The sequence below is a fragment of the Hyperolius riggenbachi genome, chromosome 5 (assembly GCF_040937935.1).
Source record: "Hyperolius riggenbachi isolate aHypRig1 chromosome 5, aHypRig1.pri, whole genome shotgun sequence".
In the NCBI taxonomy this organism is placed as follows: domain Eukaryota; kingdom Metazoa; phylum Chordata; class Amphibia; order Anura; family Hyperoliidae; genus Hyperolius; species Hyperolius riggenbachi.
Genome location: NC_090650.1, coordinates 330,955,772 through 330,977,409, shown reverse-complemented (window position 1 = coordinate 330,977,409; position 21,638 = coordinate 330,955,772). Strand labels below are relative to the sequence as shown.

Sequence of the window (21,638 nt, the reverse complement as noted above, 5' to 3'; positions counted from 1 at the left end):
ACCCCAGGTTGATCCAGATGAAGTAGAGGGAGGACATCTGGATCAGCATGATGTTGGACCCACGCCTCAAGGGGAAGTTGAGCCAGTTCCTGCCGCCTGCAGGAGGAGACCCAGCGCAACAAATAAGGAGCTTGCAGCAGGCCCTTGTTGAGCGCTTGGAGGAAGCCTTCCCCCAGCCTTCCACCCCCACTGTCCAGCAGCGAGCACAGAGGCAGCAGCAGGTGCCTGCATCCAGCAGCAGCAAGCGCCCCACAGACCTGCTGTCTCTCAGCCACGAGCTCTACAGGACTGTAGAGGCTCCGGCAGCAGTGACTAGAGAGGAGATGCATGCAGCAGCATCCTCCTCCGGTCACAGCCAGCGCCTGACCCGCATGGTGGCTGACTACATGGGGTCGTACAGCGGGCTTGACAGCGATGCCCCTGTTGATCCCATGGAGTATTGGGTCAAGCGCATGGAGATCTGGAGCGAGCTGGCGCAGTACGCCCTGGAAGTGCTGTCCTGCCCCCCTTCCAGCGTGCTGTCCGAGCGCTGCTTCAGTGCAGCTGGTGGCGTGGTCACCGAGAAACGCTCACGTCTGTCTCACAAGTCTGTGGACAGACTGACGTTTCTCAAGATGAACCAGGCGTGGGTGGAAGGCGAGTTCCTGGCCCCTGTTGTCGGCGAGAGGGGGACATGAACTGGCTGCCGGAACCATCGTTAATGTGCCTTACCACCCTTTACCACCTCCTGGCTCCTGCTCACTAAGCCAGCCTGGTTCACTTTGACTATTACGTCGCCTGCAGCCACACATTTTACACCTACAGTGGGCTGCTGTGTACTGCCCTTCTGCTGTCTGTCTGTGTTTCCCACTGCCAGGGTACACAGAATTACCTTCTTCTGCTGCCACTCTGCCACCAGCTATTACGTCAAACAATAGCTATATTGGTTGCAAAACCAAAAACCAAAAAACCATAAAAAAAAAAAGGTTTAATTTTTCTGAGGTGCCCGGGTTGAAAACTGTGTTGTCCCAGTTGTGTATTGGACACAATGTGGGCTGCACGACCGCTGTCTGGGACCTCCTGTTGTGTTTATTTACAGCCCTGGTATCACCGCTAGGTACCAGGGCTATTATGTCACGCTGCCTACCTGCTGCCACACTCACACTACTCCTCCATACCTCCTCCTGCTGCTGCTGCTGCTGTCTGTCTGTGTTTCCCACTGCCAGGGTACACTACACAGATGATTTACCTTCTGCTGCCACTCTGCCACCAGCTATTACGTCAAACAATAGCTGCTCACATTACTCCTCCATTCCTCCTGCTGCTGTTGCTGTCTGTCTGTGTTTCCCACTGCCAGGGTACACAGAATTACCTTCTGCTGCCACTCTGCCACCAGCTATTACGTCAAACAATAGCTATATTGGTTGCAAAACCAAAACCAAACAAACCATTAAAAAAAAAAAAAAAGGTTTAATTTTTCTGAGGTGCCCGGGTTGAAAACTGTGTTGTCCCAGTTGTGTATTGGACACAATGTGGGCTGCACGACCGCTGTCTGGGACCTCCTGTTGTGTTTATTTACAGCCCTGGTATCACCGCTAGGTACCAGGGCTATTATGTCACGCTGCCTACCTGCTGCCACACTCACACTACTCCTCCATACCTCCTCCTGCTGCTGCTGCTGCTGTCTGTCTGTGTTTCCCACTGCCAGGGTACACTTCACAGATGATTTACCTTCTGCTGCCACTCTGCCACCAGCTATTACGTCAAACAATAGCTGCTCACATTACTCCTCCATTCCTCCTGCTGCTGTTGCTGTCTGTCTGTGTTTCCCACTGCCAGGGTACACAGAATTACCTTCTGCTGCCACTCTGCCACCAGCTATTACGTCAAACAATAGCTATATTGGTTGCAAAACCAAAACCAAACAAACCATTAAAAAAAAAAAAAAAAAGGTTTAATTTTTCTGAGGTGCCCGGGTTGAAAACTGTGTTGTCCCAGTTGTGTATTGGACACAATGTGGGCTGCACGACCGCTGTCTGGGACCTCCTGTTGTGTTTATTTACAGCCCTGGTATCACCGCTAGGTACCAGGGCTATTATGTCACGCTGCCTACCTGCTGCCACACTCACACTACTCCTCCATACCTCCTCCTGCTGCTGCTGCTGCTGTCTGTCTGTGTTTCCCACTGCCAGGGTACACAGATGATTTACCTTCTGCTGCCACTCTGCCACCAGCTATTACGTCAAACAATAGCTGCTCGCCTACTCCTCCATTCCTCCTCCTGCTGCTGCTGTCTGTCTGTGTTTCCCACTGCCAGGGTACACAGAATTACCTTCTTCTGCTGCCACTCTGCCACCAGCTATTACGTCAAACAATAGCTATATTGGTTGCAAAACCAAAACCAAACAAACCATTAAAAAAAAAAAAGGTTTAATTTTTCTGAGGTGCCCGGGTTGAAAACTGTGTTGTCCCAGTTGTGTATTGGACACAATGTGGGCTGCACGACCGCTGTCTGGGACCTCCTGTTGTGTTTATTTACAGCCCTGGTATCACCGCTAGGTACCAGGGCTATTATGTCACGCTGCCTACCTGCTGCCACACTCACACTGCTCCTCCATACCTCCTCCTGCTGCTGCTGCTGCTGTCTGTCTGTGTTTCCCACTGCCAGGGTACACAGATGATTTACCTTCTGCTGCCACTCTGCCACCAGCTATTACGTCAAACAATAGCTGCTCGCCTACTCCTCCATTCCTCCTCCTGCTGCTGCTGTCTGTCTGTGTTTCCCACTGCCAGGGTACACAGAATTACCTTCTTCTGCTGCCACTCTGCCACCAGCTATTACGTCAAACAATAGCTATATTGGTTGCAAAACCAAAACCAAACAAACCATTAAAAAAAAAAAAAAAGGTTTAATTTTTCTGAGGTGCCCGGGTTGAAAACTGTGTTGTCCCAGTTGTGTATTGGACACAATGTGGGCTGCACGACCGCTGTCTGGGACCTCCTGTTGTGTTTATTTACAGCCCTGGTATCACCGCTAGGTACCAGGGCTATTATGTCACGGCGAGCTGCCTGCCTCATTGACTGCCTGCTGCCACACACTCATCCTCCTCCTCCTGCTGCTGAATTTACCTCCTGCTGTCTTTGTGTTTCCACTGCCAGGGAGCACATACAATGGCGCTTCCAACATGCGTGCGCCCACCAGCTATTTGTTACGCTCAAAAATAGCTGCATTTCTTTAAAAAAAAAATTGAAAAGAGAAATACGTGAAGAAGAAGAAGACGATATTGAAAAAGAAGGAGAAGGAGAAGATGAAGATGAAGAAGAAGATGAAGAAGAAGATGAAGAAGATGATGAAGAAGAAGATGAAAAAGAAGAAGAAGATGAAGAAGAAGAAGATGAAGAAGAAGAAGAAGATGAAGAAGAAGAAGAAGAAGATGAAGAAGATGATGAAAAAGATGAAGAAGATGATGAAGAAGATGAAGAAGAAGAAGAAGAAGAAGAAGAAGAAGAAGAAGAAGATGATGAAGAAGAAGAAGAAGATGAAGAAGAAGAAGAAGAAGAAGATGAAGATGAAGATGAAGAAGAAGAAGATGAAGAAGAAGAAGATGAAGAAGATGAAGATGATGAAGAAGAAGAAGATGAAGATGAAGAAGAAGAAGAAGATGAAGAAGATGAAGAAGAAGAAGATGATGAAGAAGACAATATAGAAGAAGAAGAAGAAGATATAGAAGAAGAAGATCGAGAAGAAGAAGAAGAAAGATAAAGAAGAAGAAGAACAAGTATATACAGTAACACTACTGAACAAAATTAAGGACACAACTTCTCTTTCACATTCACATTTTTTTTTAAAGGAACATCCCCACATAATCACTTGCTGTTGTTACTTGGAAAAAAAGATGTTTCTTGCATCATTCACCCTCAAAACAAGTGTTGGAAGCTATTTAAGGCCAATTCGAATAGTCAGCTCGAATAGTGAGCTCGAATACCGACTCGAATAGTGAGCTCGAAGTCCGAGGTCGAATCGAATAGTAAAAATTATTCGACTCGAATATTCGACTGACCTCGAATAATTTACTATTCGAATTCGACCAAACTCGAATTTTAAAAAGGGGTATTTGAGCATCACTAACGCTGAGCCCCTGCATGAACAGGAGACAAGTTGCGCCTACCCAACTATGGTAACTCCCAGGGCTTCAGCATGCAAAGTATAGAGACTAAGGCCGGGAAGACAAGAGTATCACCAGAACTCACTAGCTGTGGAACAGGCAATAAAATGGCCAAAGACAGTCCAAAGTCTTTCACAGATATCAGATGCCAGTCAGACAGATGGATAAGCAATCTCATTGTCAGCAAGCCAAGGTCATACACATAAGACAATATCAGGTACAAATGAAGAGACAAAGAGTGGTCAGTAAATAGCAGAAGGTTGGTCCAGGCAGCAATCAGAAGAATTGTCAGGATGCAAGGAAGGTATCAGGTAGGGTAACAGGCAGGAGATACAGAGGTACACCCAGAAGATAGCTCTAGCAACTAAATGATATCACAGGCAACTAACAAATGTCCATCTTGGTTTAAATACTAACAACAGCTAATCAGGAAGAACTAGCCAGACTGCCAATAGGGCCCACAGCCTACCTGACTCTGCACTAGTCAATCACTTCCTGGATCAAGATGGTGCCTGGAAAGGGTATGCTAATGCCCATGTTGCTTAGCAACAATGGAGGAAGCCTGCTGGACTTTCTGAGACGCCATCTGCGTGCCAAGAGCCGATCATCTGTCAGCACCGGTTCCCGGAAGCCGCTGACACGCAGCTGGCCTCAGGCTGAGGTGAGATTGTGACAGCTCTAGTGAACTCCATGCCCAAGAGAGTTTAGACAGTGCTGAAAAATACTAGTGGGCACAATTACTCACTTTTATTTACCGGTTTAGACATTAATGGCTGTGCATAAAGTTATTTTAATGGGACAGCAAATTTACACTCTTATACTAGCTATACAGTGGCAGCTTTATGTTGTATTAAAGTCTCATATTTTCAGTGTTGTCCCATGAAAGGATATAATAAAATATTTACAAAACTGTGAGGGTTGTACTTTTCTAGATATATTCTGGCGTATAAGACTACTTTTTAACCCTTGAAAATCATCTGAAGTCAGGGGTCGTCTTGTACGCCAGGTGTCATTGATGCCCCTATTCTGTTACTGACTCTCAGATCTCGCTGCTGAGGACTGTAGTGAAGCGGCGCAGGCGCTCATGTGCAAGATCTGAGAGGCAGAGGAGGAGGTAAATAGGATACAAGGGTGGGCCAGAAGGGTGGAAGAGGCATGTTTTATGGGCACAGCGCGATCTATTCTTCCATACCGCTCTGATAAACAGGTAGACAAGTAGAGCTGACCAATCCACTTAGGGAGAGGGAGAATTGACCAATCCAACCAGTCAATCGCCTATATACTATTATATACTGGGTACCACATACAGTACAGCACCAGTATCTGTTTATACATAAAACCAATTTATGATTTTTTAACATTTTTATTTGGTGTGTGTTGGAAGAGGGGTAGTCTTATACGACGAGTATATCCCAAACTCTATATTTTAACTGGAAAAGTTGGGGGGTCGTCTTATACGCCCAGTCATCTTATACGCCAGATATATATATATAAAGTTTGTCTTTATTACTCTCTGAGAAATTTCCCCATTTCCTTTCTTGATGGTACCAATGGAAATTCTTACACGTAGGGATGAAGGAAGGAAATGAAAAGTCAAAATCACTTCTAAGAAAGACTGGTGGTCGGTGGATGTGCCCAAAAATAATTGAAAACAAATGTAAAAATGAGAGGCAGTAGGTGGCTTACTTCTCCTATAGAGCCCAGTTGCCAAAAGGAACTTAATAGAAAAACAAATATTTATTGCACAAAATGAGCAGGATCAGACTAATCAGAACAATCTGATACTGTTCATTTTGTGCAATAAATATTTGTTTTTCTATTAAATTGCGTTTGGCTATTGGGCTCTACAGGAGAGGTAAGCCAACCACTGTCTCTCCTTTTTAAACTGATTGTATTATTTTATTATTTTTGGGTGGTGTCATTCACCAGTCTGTCACTGCTACACCTCTGTTGGGAGGTGATTTTTATAGTACGTCCCATTAAGGCAACTAAACTATCAGGAGTGCTACAGGTCATGACTGTTGCCACTCGGAGCGAAGGCGGTTATTCCTACATAGGCCTTATTGGTGGTTGCAGGTATTTGCAACCCCAATATTGTCAGAAATCCTCTTATTTAGAAATTAACTGTTGTTTTGGCATATTAAACAATTTGTCATCTTTGTGTTTTTCTGGTCCTGGAGTTTACTGGTCCATCATCTTGCAAAATCACTTCTAACCCTTTAACACCCTTCTCAAAACTAAAATATATATTTCCTAGAACTAGGAACCATCTACCTGCACAGCGATGATGTATGGATGCATTTTTTTATTCTAGGGGATGAAGAGTTAAGGCGGATCCGAGATGAAAAACGAACTATAACAAGTAACTTGTCTATATATCTTATCTAAAGTTTAGATAGTTTACACAGCAAATCTAGCTGCAAACAGCTTTAATAGAAAATGATTGATTATTCCTGTGATACAATGTCAGCAGCCATGTTGTTTGTAAACATTAACAAGAGGCAAGCTTATCTGCATCTTGAGCAAAAAAACCTAATCCCCCTCCTCCTCCCTCCTCCCCTCTGCCTCTGAAATCTCTGGCTAGTAATACCTCCCCCTCCTCCTGCCCAGACTGAGCTCCCATGAGCCCTTGCTACTGTCTGAAAGTGCCTTGGCTCTCTGAAAACCTGTGGGCGTGGCTTCTTTAGTTTATAGGGAATTAGAGTATTAAAACAAAAACAAAAAAGTATTTGGCTTGAGGAATGCCCTATAAACAATAGGAAAGGAACACAATTATGCAATGAGTAAAAGTTCATCTCGGATCTACTTTAATGTTAAAGAGTAGACACTTTGCACTGGTTTAAAATAAATATGAGGTACTATATTTTTATATCTACTTATACAGTAGAGTAAGTGCAGAACAGTTGTTTCATTTCTTACCAGATACCGTATCCATCAATTTCAGACTGCCATTGGGCGAGCCAGCTGTGTATTCCTTTATCCAGATATTAAGTTGATCGCTATCACTTCCACTGTGATAGTAGAAGAATTCCAGACATTGATATCCTCTCTTTGGATAGAATAATCTGCTTTCCAGTATAGCCTCATTGCCAGTGCTTCCAGTGCTGGTGTTAAAGTGCATGAAGTAACCAGTGCCTAGAGATATGTATAGGGGAAAACAGAAGCTTTAGATTCTGTAACATATTGAGTAAACTAAAGACCAATTTTATAAGGGAAAGACTAAAATCCTTAGAGAAATAATATATGACAATTGACCAGACGTCACCTTTCAGTCATCTAAACTACTACTGCCATCTGCTTGTTTTGCTTTACTATATGCTAATTCTAAGGAGCTTGAGGCTGAAGCTGAACATAATCATCATAGTACAAGTGATATGTACTTAGGTTGTCACCACTAGGACAGCCAACATAGGATAAACACAACTCTGCCTCTAAATTTGAATTCAGTTGCCTGGAATTCCACTTAAAGTATTAGGAGAATGTCAAATGTTAATATAAGTAATAATAGTAATGTAAAGAGTTCAAAGCTAAATTCCAGCTATTCTAAAAAAAAGTTTGTGCCCCTAACCCTAACATTTAGGCAGAGTTCCCATTTGCATGCATTTCCATCATGGAAATTTCCATTACAACGTAAAACTAATGGAAGTCAATGGAATCATTCACAATTAAATGAAATTGGTATGCAGAACATTAAATTCCGCGGAGTACCGCATTAGTGAGACTTGGAAATTTTAGGCCAATGATGAGTCTTGGAAGTAGTGAATTCGGAAGTGTTCAACAGTTGTACGCATAATATTGCACTTCTGCAAAATATAGCGGATTCCGAAAAAAAACCCACCTTTTTCAAATTACCTATTTTTATTAACAAAAATGGAAGAAAAAAAAACAAACAAAAAAAACATTCTGTGGAAATTGTAAAGTCGGAAATAAAAAATACAGATCTCCACGAAAAATCGGAAAGACACTTGTCAGAATGCAGAATTCTATCTGAATTAGAAATCAGCATTTCTGACCACCCCTAATCTCCACATGTTATTAGATGGTACCTTGTTTCTGTCCTAAGAATGTGTGGTCGGAGCTTGGACCTCCTGGACCTCCAGAAAGACGCTGCCAGTCAGTGGCACCAGTTGTGCTCTGCAGCATGCCACAAATGTCATCATGTTCAAAGCTGCATGAGTCCAGAAAAGTTAAAGAGGATGCTGTGCAATAAATAATTATAATAAGTTAGTGCACCTAGCATTAAAGCTTTGTATAGAATAGGAATGGCTTAGAAATTTTGTGTGATTTTAATTTACACTCCCATTGGATCGATTTGTGCCTACTTCATGTTACTGAATAGAAATTTGCCTTCTTAAAACAGAAAATATTTGGTATTATTCAGCTTTATCTGAGCAAAAAAAAAAAAAAATTCCCATGATGCATCACTGCTAACTATGCAAATTATTCCTTTATGTCCCTAAAATCCAGACCCACATCCAGACCTGCTGGAGTGGTCCATATGGTCTATTTATTTTACAGAGCCATATTAGTCAAATAGGTACACAGTTGTGTTGGCGTGATTGCTAGAGATGTACTATCATAGAGCAAAAATACCTCCCCTTTGAAAATTGATTGGGAAGGGGGTAGACAGTTAGGTTTAGACTTCAGGAAGAGTGTGCAGGGGAGGGGCGGTTAGGGTTAGGCATCAGGAAGGGTGTTTGGGGGGGGGGCAATTAGGGTTAGGAGTCTGGAATGGTGTTTGTGCGAGGGATGGATGGTTAGGGTTAGGAATCAGGAAGGGTGTTGGGGGGAGGGGGGGTTAGGGTTGAGCATCAGGAAGGGTGTTTGTGGGTGGAGGTGGTTGGGGTTGGGCAATAGGAAGGTTGTCTGTAGGGGGGCGGTTGGGGTTAGGGATCAGGAAGGGTGTTTGTGTGTGGGTGTGTGTGTGTGTGGGGGGGGGGGGGGAGTAAGGGATCAGGAATGGTGTTTGGGGGGGGTTAGGGTTGGGCAACAGAAAGGGTGTTTGTGGGGGGGTTGGGCATTGGGCAACAGGAAGGGTGTTTGTGCAGGGGACGGTCAGGGTTAGGGGTCAGGAAGGTTGTTTCTGGGGGGGTGGATGTGGACGGTTGGGGTTGAGCACCAGTAAGGGTGTTGTGCAGTGGGATGGTTAAGGTTAGGCATCAGAGGGGGATGGTTCTGTGTGAGAATAGGCTAAGGTTTAAATATAGTAAAATATTGAAATTAAATACTGATATTTTGCTATCTGGATTACTGGGCACCCAAATTTCCAAGCTCCTGTTTTTTGATGGATCAATAGGAATTTCTTACCGAATATACCTATATAATTTCATATGGATTAATAGAACTGCTCAGTGGCAAATCATATCACGGTAATAGAGGAACAGATGACAAAGAATGAGAAGAAGAAAGAGGTGTACAGATTTATTGCTTTTCTTAACTTTACTTTTAAAATAAACTTTACAATTAACCCCCTTTTTAAAAAAAAATAGCAGGGGGTGAAAAATGCCCTCTAAGGGCTTGTTCAGTGTTCACACTTAGGGCTTGATTCACAAAACGGTGCTAACTGTTAGCACGACTGTTAGCACGGCTTTTCGCGCATTTTAGCTCGAAAAACCGGTTATCGCACGCACAAAAATTCGAGTTTGCGCATTAATGTTCGCATTCGCATTAATGTTGCGCATTAATGTTCGCAAATTTTTGCGAGCGATAACTGTTATCACGCGAAATTTTGCACGAAGCACTTTTCACAGCGTGCTAACAGTTAGCACCGTTTTGTGAATCAAGCCCTTATGGCCCTTTCCCACTAGTAATCGCTAGCGTTCGCGCTAAACGCTAGCGATTGTGATTCAGCAAAGCCCCAAATTTTCCCCAGCGATTGCGATCGCGATTTTGCTATGCAATGCACTGCATACAAAATCGTGGCAAAAATCGCTCCGCGGAGCGATCGCGCTTAAGTAAAAAATGAATCGCGGTAGTGGAAATTACCTACTGCGATTCCTATGTTATTGGGCAAACCGTATCGATTTATAATGTGAACAAGACCTTAACCTTTTTACTTGAGTGGAGGGTGGACATCTTCCTTGGGTCCCCTTTCATCACAAGCTCCTCCCCAGGGCATACCCCCATTCTGTAGGAGTGGTCCCCCTCCAGTATGGAGGGGATGAGCTGTTACCATTGGACTATGGCAAAAAGCTTCCTTTAGCAGATTTCTCCCTATTATTATGAACTATGTGGGCTGGCACTGCTCAGAAGGCAGAGCCACACATTCCTATGCTCTACAATGTGTGGGTTATAACATCCTGCAGGGGGCGAGGGAATAATGGGGTTGTAGAGGGAAGGGAGGCATATTTGTCTATTACTTTTCTATTAGATTTAGTTTATTACAGAGAAAATAAAAATTTTCATTGATACCAAGGTTCACTTTTGACACACTGTATACGTGCACAGAACTGTGAGAAGTGAAGTGCTTCCTCACTTTTATTTAATATGCACATGTGTACATTTTTTCCTATTCAACAAAGTTCAACAAAGCTGAGTTTCGCGTTTTGCGATTTTTGGTGTGAAAGAGCCCTAAAAGTTTAGCAAGTTGCTTAAGGTGTAATATTCCTAATTAGCCAGTAGAGGGTGCCAAGTCCATTTTAATTTAAAGAAAACCCGAGGTGTGTTTAACCCTCCTGGCGGTTTGCAAAAAAATCGCCAGGGGGCAGCAAATCTTTTTTTTTTAATTTTTTTTTTTTTTTTTCATGTAGCGAGACAAAGTCTCGCTACATGATAGCCGCTGCTCAGCGGCATCCCCCCAGCCCCTCTGATCGCCGCCGGCGATCGGAGATCCGGAGATCCCGTTCAAAGAACGGGATCTCCCGGAGGGCTTCCCCCGTCGCCATGGCGACGGGGCGGGATGACGTCACCGACGTCATCGACGTCGTGACGTCAAAGGGGATTCCGATCCACCCCATAGAGCTGCCTGGCACTGATTGGCCAGGCAGCGCACGGGGTCTGGGGGGGGGGGCGGCTGCGGCGCGACGGATAGCGGCGGATCGGCAGGTAGCGGCGGCGATCGGGCACTGCACGCAGCTAGCAAAGTGCTAGCTGCGTGCAGCAAAAAAAAAATTATGCAAATCGGCCCAGCGGGGCCTGAGCGGTGCCTTCCGGCGGCATAGCCCGAACTCAGTTCGGGCTTACCGCCAGGAAGGTTAAAGAATGTTATCTGCATACAGGTGCTGGATCTGCCTATACAGCCCAGCCTCTGTTGCTATCCCAAACCCCACTAAGGTCCCCCTGCACTCTGCAATCCCTCATAAATCACAGCCATGCTGTGAGGCTGTGTTTACATCTGTAGTGTCAATCTCAGCTGCTCCCCCGCCTCCTGCATAGCTCCGGTCCCTGCCCCCGTCCCTTCCCTCCAATCAGCAGGGAGGGAAGGGATGCAGGCGGGGACTGGAGTTCTGCAGAAGGCGGGGAGAGCAGCAGACTGACACTATAGAGATAAACACAGCCAGCTCTAACAAGCTGTTTGTCAGCAGCATGGCTGTGATTTATGAGGTATTGCAGAGTGCAGGGAGACCTTAGGGGGGGGTTGGGATAGCAACAGAGGCTGGGCTGTATAGGCAGATCCAGCCTCTGTATGCAGATAATATTCTTCAAACCCACCTCGGGTTCTCTTTAAACCTGTTACCTCTGTAGAGACAAGCTTCTGAAATTTCTAAAAGAAAACCACAGCTGTCAGGAATGAAGATTTGATACTCACCCATGGCTTCCTCCAGCAGCATAAGCACGTCTGAGTTCCTTGCCTACCTCCCGCATGCACAGAAGACCCCGACTGATGTGACTGAACCAGTTACTGGGGCTGATTGCGTCTGAATGGCAGATCACGGGAGGACGGCGAGGAACTCAGATGTGCTTATGCTGCTGGAGGAAGCCGCGGCCTGCGGGTGAGTATCAAACCTTCTTACCTTCTTTCCCTGACAGCTCTGGTGCACTTTATGGTGATAAAGCTCATGTAAACATGTAAACATTTAGATATTGGAATATATCTATTCCTTTGTAATACCAGGAAATTGTAAGTGAATTCATATAGAAGAAAGACACTTTTTCAATGAAACCTAATGCCTGGTATCCAAAATGCAGTTTTCCCCTCTTGTCTTGTATTGTTAACTGTTGTATTGTTTATTTTGTATTGTTATACCTTGTATTCTGTTGTACAGTGGCACGGCATATGCTAGCACGATATAAATTAATAATAATAATGACAAATGTTACACACCCCTACCACTTTTTACCGGCAAGATCAGCAGGGGAGTAGCATTAAATAAAAATAATAATCATTTGTTGTGCAACTCACGTTATCTATGTAACGCATGAGTTGATATGCAAAAGCGTTAGACCAAGCACTCCAATGGAAATGAAACGTGCTAAAGTTGATATCATATGACCCTGAAGCCCCACCACTCTTGAAAAAATAGCAATATTAATATGTCTAAGCCCATTTTACTGACATTTGATCTTCATTACGTGTCTCAATAAAGAGCTACTTTTTCAAGAGCGTTGCTGCTGATCTCGGCTTTTTTACATTAGTTGATATGGTAATATGCTGTATGCTATTTGCGTAAGTAGTGTACTGTACTACATGTTAGCATTGCAATGCATGCATTACATGGATAAAGCATGAGATAAAGGATACCTTAGCGTTAACTTAAAGAGAATCTGTACTCTAAAATTCTTACAATAAAAAGCATAGCACTCTATTGCTTATGTTCTCCTGGGCACCTCTGTGCTGTTTCTGCCACTCCCTTCTGCAATCCTGGCTTGTAATTAACAGTTTTAGGCAGTGTTTACAAACAAAAGACTGGCTTCTAACCAGAGTATCATAGGCTAAGAACTAGCTTACTGTGTGACTCATGCAGAGCTTGGAGAGGGTGTATAAAGCTTCTGCCAATGACAAGCAGTGTGGACATTCCACACATTCCAGCCTCAGCCGACAGAGCCGACAGAGGAAAGATGATAAGATTTATTACAGTGATAGTGCAACTAGAAAATGCTGCAGTAAGACAGACCACATTAGAACAGGCATAGGAACTTATAGGATAGAAGTTTGTTACAGAGTCTCTTTAAATTCAAAAAGGACTCCTAATGTGTGAATAGGGAGCTGTGCAGACCTCCCGTGCCCCTGCGTTTCCCTCCATTGTCTGGTATTAATCCAATTCCTCCTCTTCCTGGTCAGTGATCTCCGCTGCGCATGTTCAGTATGTCTGCTAGGGGACCATGTGAACGCGCTTAAGTCATATGGTATCACCGGAGAGGCAGATAAAGAGAGATTATCCGTGGGATTGGCCAGATATAAGGTACCCATACATCACTCAATTGACCATTGATTGATCAAATGGTCTACTCTATAGGATGATCAACTACAATGTGGTTGATCGAAAGTCCATCAAATAGTGGCTCATACACTACAAGTGAGATCCTGGTAATTCTCCTTCACTAATCAATCTAAATGATGTCCCTCCATGCTCTGAAACCAAAAATTAATCTTGTGTTGATCGAAATCATGTGAAAAGGAGACAATTTCTGTACAATCAATCAATATCTTCCACCTTGCATGATGCAGCAAATTGGTCAATTCAACCAGATGTTGGCCAATTTCCATTGTTTGAGCACAAAGGAACATAATCGATTCACCCCTGCTCCAATATAATGATCAAATCGATAAACAGATAAAGAGTGCTAATTCAGAAATAACTGGATAAGAAGAGATAAGTAATATAATAATGTCTGTGAATCAACCCCATAGATTCCAAATTTTCAACAAATAAAACATTAAGCTTTATAGTAGTATCATCATTTGTTGTCAAATTTATTTTTAAAGCACTTACTGCAGTTGTAAAGTCTGTTTAGCTTTAAGGCATCTCTTTCACTAAAATCCAATTGTGTGCCAATGATATTAAGGTACTGGGGCTTCTTGGTTATGATTGTAGGCAGGCTGTCTTTCTGGAATGCTGTCTTCTGATAGTGCATTAAGGAGGTGTAATCATAGGGAACATTTAGAAAGCTTGAAACTTTATCATTGTATGAGATAAAATTGCGTTCTTTCCCTAAAACATAGCAAAATATTATTAGTTTGTGCATAAACAGTTTCACATTCATTTACATTATACTTATATGTGGGTAGCCTAGCACTAGGGATGGTCGGAAATGCCAATTTCCGATTCCGCGGTATTCCGCATACCGCCATTGCCAATTACGATTCCGCTTTCCACTACCAATTTCCGCATTCCAATGCGGAATTTCCGCCGGGAAATCGCGGAGATTCCGCCCGACTTTAACATCGATTTTCTCAAAAACTATAAGGTATTTTGAAAACTTTTTTTTGCAGCTTGTTCAGAAGATTCTGTTTAATAATCCCTGAACATTTGGTGTTTTTAGGACTTAAGGGGGCTTTTCTACTGACCGCTAAATTCGGCAGATTTTTACTGTAATGTAAAATGCAGAAAATAGGCAGATGCAGATTTTCTGCATTTTACATTTCAATCCGCCTACTGCACTTGCATTTACCGATTTCCGCATTCCGATGCGGAAATGCAATTTCCGATCGAATTTCAGAAATTGCATTTCCACGGAATCCGAATGAGCATCCCTACCTAGCACATACCGTATGCACTCGAATATAAGCCCAACCATGTATAGAAACACACACACTTTGGCTCACAAAAAACTTTAAAAACGTGGCCTATAAATACACCTGACCTGAGTGACCCCCTCAGTGTCCCCCCCAGTGTCAGCGTGTCATCATCCCGTGACCCCCAGTGTCAGCGTGTCATTGTCCTGTGCCCCCCCCCCCCCATCAGCATCAGCGTGTCATTGTCCTGTGCTCCCCTCATTGTCAGCGTGTCATTGTCCCTGTGCCCCCCCCCCCCCGTGTCAGCGTGTCATTGTCCTGTAACCCCCCCCCCCCCAGTGTAAGTGTGTCATTGTCACGTGCCCCCCCCCCCCAGTGTCAGCGTGTCATTGTCCTGTGACCCCCCCCCCCCTCAGTGTCCAGCATGTCATTGTCCTGTGACCTCCCAGTGTCAGCGTGTCATTGTCCTGTTACCTCCCCCAGTGTCAGTGTGTCATTGTCCTGTGACCCCCCCCTGTGTCAGCATGTCATTGTCCTGTGCACCCCCCGTGTCAGTGTGTCATTGTCCTGTGCCCCCCCCAGTGTCAGCGTGTCATTGTCCCCGTGATCCCCCCTCAGCGTCAGCGTGTCATTGTCCCTGTGCCCCCCCCCTCCCCCCCAGTGTCAGCGTGTCATTGTCCTGTGCCCCCCCTCCCCCCCCAGTGTCAGCGTGTCATTGGCCTGTGACCCCCCAGGGTCAGTATGTCATTGTCCTGTGACACCCCCCCCCCCCAGTGTCAGCGTGTCATTGTCCTGGGACCTCCCCAGTGTCAGTGTGTCATTGTCCTGTGACCCCCCCCCCCCCCCAGTGTCAGCATGTCAGCGTGTCATCGTACCGTGACCTCCCCCAGTGTCAGCGTGTCATTGTCCTGTGACCCCCCCCCCCCCCCTCAGTGTCAGCCTGTCATTGTCCTGTGACCCTCACCAGTGTAACCGTGTCACTGTCCTGTGACCCCCCTCTCAGTGTCAGCATGTCATTGTCCAGTGAGCCCCCAGTGTCGGTATGTCATTCTCCTGTGCCCCCCCCCCCCCAGTGTCAGCGTGTCATTGTCCTGTGACCTCCCCAGTGTCAGTGTGTCATTGTCCTGTGACCCCCCCCCCCAGTGTCAGCGTGTCATCGTCCCGTGACCCCCCCCCCCATTGTAAGCATCTCATTGTCCTGTGACTCCCCCCCCCCCCCCCAGTGTCAGCGTGTCATTGTCCTGTGACCTCACTAGTGTCAACATGTCATTGTCCTATGACTCCCAAATGTGGCCTATAAATACACTGACCTGAGTGAGCCCTCAGTGTCCCCCCCAGTGTCAGCGTGTCATCGTCCCGTGACCCCCAGTATCAGCGCGTCATTGTCCTGTGCCCCCCCCCCCCCAGTGTCAGCGTGTCGTTGTCCTGTGACCCCCCCCCATCAGCATCAGCGTGTCATTGTCCTGTGCCCCCCTCATTGTCAGCGTGTCATTGTCCTGTGCCCCCCCCCATGTCAGCGTGTCATTGTCCTGTAACCCCCCCCCCCAGTGTCAGTGTGTCATTGTCATGTGCCCCCCCCAGTGTGTCATTGTCCTGTGACCCCCCCCCCCCCCTCCTCAGTGTCAGCATGTCATTGTCCTGTGACCTCCCCAGTGTCAGCGTGTCATTGTCCTGTTACCTCCCCAGTATCAGTGTGTCATTGTCCTGTGACCCCCCCCCAGTGTCAGCGTGTCATTGTCCTGTGCCCCCCCCCCCCCCGTGTCAGTGTGTCATTGTCCCGTGACCCCCCCTCAGCGTCAGCGTGTCATTGTCCTGTGACCCCCAGTGTCAGTGTGTCATTGTCCTGTGCCCCCCTCCCCCCCAGTGTCAGCGTGTCATTGTCCTGTGACCCCCCCAGTGTCAGTATGTCATTGTCCTGTGACCCCCCCCCCCCCCCAGTGTCAGCGTGTCATTGTCCCGGGACCTCCCCAGTGTCAGTGTGTCATTGTCCTGTGACCCCCCCCCCGTGTCAGCGTGTCATCGTACCGTGACCCCCCCGAGTGTAAGCGTCTCATTGTCCTGTGACCCCCCCCAGTGTCAGCGTGTCATTGTCCTGTGACCTCACTAGTGTCAGCATGTCATTGTCCTATGACTCCCAAATGTCAGCGTGTCATTGTCCTGTGACTCCCCAGTGTCAGCGTGTCATTGTCCTGTGACCTCCCCCCAGTGTCAGCGTGTCATTGTCCTGTGACCCCCCCCCACCCCAGTGTCAGCGTGTCATTGTCCTGTGACCCCTCAGTAGCAGCATGTCACTGTCCTGTGACCCCCCAGTGTCAGCGTGTCATTGTCCTGTGCCCCCCCCCCCCCCCCCCGTGTCAGCATGTCATTGTCCTATGACCCCCCAGTGTCAGCGTGTCATTGTCCTGTGACCCCTCAGTGTCAGCGTGTCATTATCCTGTGACCCCCCCCCCCCGTGTCAGCGTGTCATTGTCCTGTGACCCCCCCCCCCCCCAGTGTCAGCATGTCATTGTCCTGTGACACCCCCCCCCCCCCCCCCCGTGTCAGTGTGTCATTGTCCTGTGAACCCCCCAGTGTCAGCGTATCATTGTCCTGTGACCCAAATCCAAATCCAAAAAAGCTTTATTGGCAGGACCAAATACATTTATCATTGCCAAAGCAAAACAAAGCATTAACATGGGAGGGGGGATTGTGGGAATAAGGGAAGGATATAGGGGGTTGGGGTATATAGTCCATAGGTGTGTGGAGGATGTAGGGGACAGCATGGGGGACTGGGATATACAGTCCATAGGGGGGTATTGGGGGAATACAGTCCATGTGGTATCATGTTCCTCTCAGTTGGTGGCAGGCAGTGACATATCGGGCAGCTATATGCACGGTTGTTTCCTCCTCCCCCAGTAGGATGTAGAGTTTCCTCTCCTCATCTGTGGAGGTAAAATCCTAGATGTGGGCGGAGAGTCTCTGGAAGTGGACAGTCTTCACAGGTGCGTATTTGCTGCAGTGTAGCAGGAAGTGGGCCTCATCCTCCAAGACCCCCTGTTCATATTGTCTGCACAGTCTCTCCTCCCGGGCTTCAATGTCTGTCTGTGGCACCCTGTCTCTATCTCCAGGCTGTGGGCACTCAGACGGTACAGGCTCAGGGTCTGTCTGTCTTTGTGGTGGTGTAGCCTCTCCAGATATGGAGCCATTGTGTACTCCCTCTGTAGTGATTGATAGACAGTGAGTTTCTGGGAGTTTTTTATGTCACTTCTCCATTCCTCTATGTATCGTTCCTTGCAGCTTTCTATAGTCCCTTTTATTTGGGCTTTTGTCAGTCTGTGTTGGTGGCCTTGGCTGGGCTGGCTGCTGATGCTTTGCTTGAGAGTGCGTGGTATGGCCTCGCCCCCCTGGCTCAGTGAGGCTTTATGGTGGTAAGTGCTGGGGCTGCTGCTCTGTATATGCGCCCAGTATGAGAGCGCCCTCTGCTGAATAGTCAGCCATAGTGGGAATCTACCTAGCTCTGCCCGGCAAGCTGAGTTAGAGGTGCTGCGATGGACTTGGAGAAGATACTTGCAGAACTCTAGATGGAAGATTTCTGTTGGGCTGGAGTCCCATTTTGATTGGTCAGGGTAGGTGACCGGGCCCCATACCTCACTGCTATAGAGCAGGATTGGGGTGATGATGCTGTCGAATATCTTTACCCAGACTCTCACTGATGGTTTTAGGTGGTAAAGCTGTCTTCTGATGTCAAAAAATGTTCTGCAGGCTTTTTCTTTTAGGGCCTTTACTGCCAGTTTAAAGCTCCCTGATTGGTTGATCTCCAGCCCCAGGTAGGTGTAGCTGTTAGTGGACACCAGTGGGGAGCCATTTAATATAAATGAGGAGGTGGGGTTTTTATTTCCATTCTTCCTCTGGAACACCATCACTTTCGTCTTCTTTGGGTTGATGGGCAGTGCCCATGTGGTGCAGAAAGTCTCCAATACTGCCAGGCTATCCTGTAGCCCTTTCTCTGTTGGGGAGAGCAGCACAAGGTCAGCTGCATACAGCAGGAACTTCACCTCACGGTCATGCAGGAGGAGGCCTGGTGCTGGGGAGGATTCCAGGGCTACAGCCAGTTGGTTAATGTATATGTTGAAGAGCGTTGGGATCAGACTGCAGCCCTGCCTGACTCCTCAACCCTGCTTGAAGAACGCGCTTCTCTTCCCATCCATTTTAACACTGCATTGATTCCCAGTGTATAAACTCTTGATGACATCATAGGTTCTTCCTCCTATTCCGCTCTCTAAGAGTTTTAGGAAAAGGCCTGGGTGCCACACCGAGTCAAACACCTTCTTAAAATCCACAAAGCAAGCGTGTATTTTGCCACGTGAGCTTTGGACATGGGTCTTGATGAGGCTGTGCAGTGTGTAGATGTGGTCAGTTGTGCGGTGGTTTGGCATGAACCCAGCTTGGCTTTTGCTGACTACGTCCTGCTGTTTGAGGAAGGAGAGGATCCTTTTATTCATGATGCTGTTAAAGAGTTTCCCCAGTGTGCTGCTGACACAGATTCCTCTGTCAGTGGTGTAGCTAAGGAGCTGTGGGCCCCGATGCAAGTTTTACATGGGGCCCCCCAAGCACTCTATACATAACAATTGATACAGCGCACCAAAACCTGCCAATGGCAACTACAGTGTCAGAGGTGCAAGAAGGGGATGGGGAACAGCTTGTTAATGATTACCAATGTTAAAAGTATCTATAGAAGTGATTATTATGAGCACAGTACCAATAGGGAGCTAATACTGTAGTTGTGGGAGGGCCCCTCGGGGTCCCTCTGGCCCAAGGGCCCCGATGCGATCGCTACCTCTGCACCCCCTATTGCTACGCCCCTGTCCTCTGTAGATTGCTGGATCATATCTGTCCCCATTCTTGTAGATGGGTGTTATGAGGCCTTCACTCCAGGCCCGAGGAAAGGAGCCTGCACTCAGGATGAGGTTGAATAGCCTTGTGAGCGCCTCATGTATGTCTGGGGGGCTGTATTTGATCATCTCTGGAAGGATGCCATCTGTACCGCTGACCTTCTTACATTTTATCAGCTTTGTTCTTTCTCTTATTTCCTGCACCGTGATTGGTGTATCCAGAGGGTTTTGAAAGTCCTTGATTGTCTCCTCTATGTCCTTCAGTTTTGCGGCTATTTGTTTCTGTTCCAAGGTTTGAGCATTTTCTGGGATGTCTTTGTAGAGGTCCCTGAAGTAGTGGAGCCAGATTTGGCCAGTTTGGATATGAAGAGGGCTTTTTTTTTGGCTTTGCACCGATATGGTTCCAAATCTCCCAGAATGAGTTGTCCTGGAGGGAGTCCTCCAGCTGTTGGAGTTTGTGGGAGATGTGGCTTTGTTTTTTCCACCTGAGGGTGTCTTTGTATTGTCTCTGTAGGTGGTCATGGGCTTCCCTTAGGTCCTGGTTGTTGAGGTCTCTGTGCTTTTGGTTAGAGGTTGCCCTTAGCGAATTACGTAGAGCCTTGCATTCACTGTCAAACCATTTTTGAGACTGTTTATTTGTGGATCTCTTAACCGGTTTGGCCTATCTGGACGAGCTTTCTCGTCCAGATAGGCACTGCTGCTTTCCCTGCGCACGCGCACCCTCCGCCCGTCGCTAGCCCCCCCGATCAGTGAATGGGAATATAATTCCCATTCACCGATCTAACTTCCCAGCAGAAATACCGACGGTTTCTATTTCTGCCCCCAGGAAACTTCTCTGCAGCATTTTAGTTCCTGGATGCGAGATCGTTCGCATCCAGGACTTTTTTCACTGTGGCCATCTTGTAGCCAAATAGTAAACTGCACCCACATACATTTTTAATAAAAAAAAAAATATTATCTTACATTTAAAATTTCCCTCCCACACCAAAAATTACCCACATACATTGTTTTATTAAAAAAAAAAAGAAAACAAACAAACAACATAAATAGTTACCCAAGGGTCTGAACTTTTTAAATATGCATGTCAAGAGAATATGTTATTATATTATTTAAAATTATAAGCTTATAAATAGTGATGGACGCAAATTGAAAAAATGCACCTTTATTTCTAAATGAAATATCGGCACCATAAATTGTGATAGGGAAATTGTTTAAACGGTGTAATAACCGGGACAGATGGGCAAATAAAATACATGAGTTTTAATTACGGTAGCGTATATTAATTTCAAACTATAATGGCCAAAAACTGAGAAATAATGAATTCTCTCATTTCTTTCTTAATCTTCCTGTTAAAATGGATTTAGAAAAAAATAAATCTTAGCAAAATGTACTACCCAAAGAAAGCCTAATTAGTGGCGGAAAAACAAGATATAGATCAATTCATTGTGATAAGTAGCAATAAAGTTATAGGCGAATGAATGAGAGGTGAACGTTGCTCGGATGCATGAGATTTTGGGCACTGCGGTGCTGAACCAGTTAAAGTTGGTCTGCTTGAGGACTGCTAGTACTGCCATGGTATATAGGATGTTACTGAAGTCTTTTACTGCATGGCTGACACACTGTTGGTTTGGTTCATATGGGTTGTTATAAAAGTTTGTCAGCAGTTCTTGGATTTTGGCAGTTTTGGTCATGTTGGTGTATTCGGTGTTTGGGCAGTTTGTAGAGACCGGTCTGGTGAGCCTGCTGTGCGGTTGGTTTATCGGTGGATTTCAGGTACAGCAAGATTTGGTTGTGGTCTGACAGGTGTGTTTCAGGAGTGACTATGAGGGCATTGATATTTATGGGGTCTGTGATGGCATAATCTACCACACTGCTGCCTACGTGTGAGTTCATAGTGAATCTCCCAAGAGAGTCGCCCCTGGTTCGCCCATTCATTATGTATAGACCGAGGCTCCGGCACAAGTTCAACAGGGCTTTCCCACTTTTGTTTACTGTCTTGTCATAGCT

The 21,638-nt window shown here is 46.1% G+C and overlaps 1 protein-coding gene across 1 annotated transcript in view; it reads right to left on the bottom strand.

The window, feature by feature from the left end:
* LOC137519411 (meprin A subunit beta-like) overlaps positions 1–21,638 on the bottom strand; it is a 74,518-nt gene that overhangs the window by 15,688 nt on the left and 37,192 nt on the right. The window contains exons 8-10 of the mRNA XM_068238366.1: positions 14,018–14,236; positions 8,192–8,344; positions 7,065–7,280 (exon numbers count right to left, since the gene is read on the bottom strand). Coding sequence (XP_068094467.1) covers positions 7,065–7,280; positions 8,192–8,344; positions 14,018–14,236 — 588 coding nt within the window. The remainder of the gene's footprint in view (positions 1–7,064; positions 7,281–8,191; positions 8,345–14,017; positions 14,237–21,638) is intronic.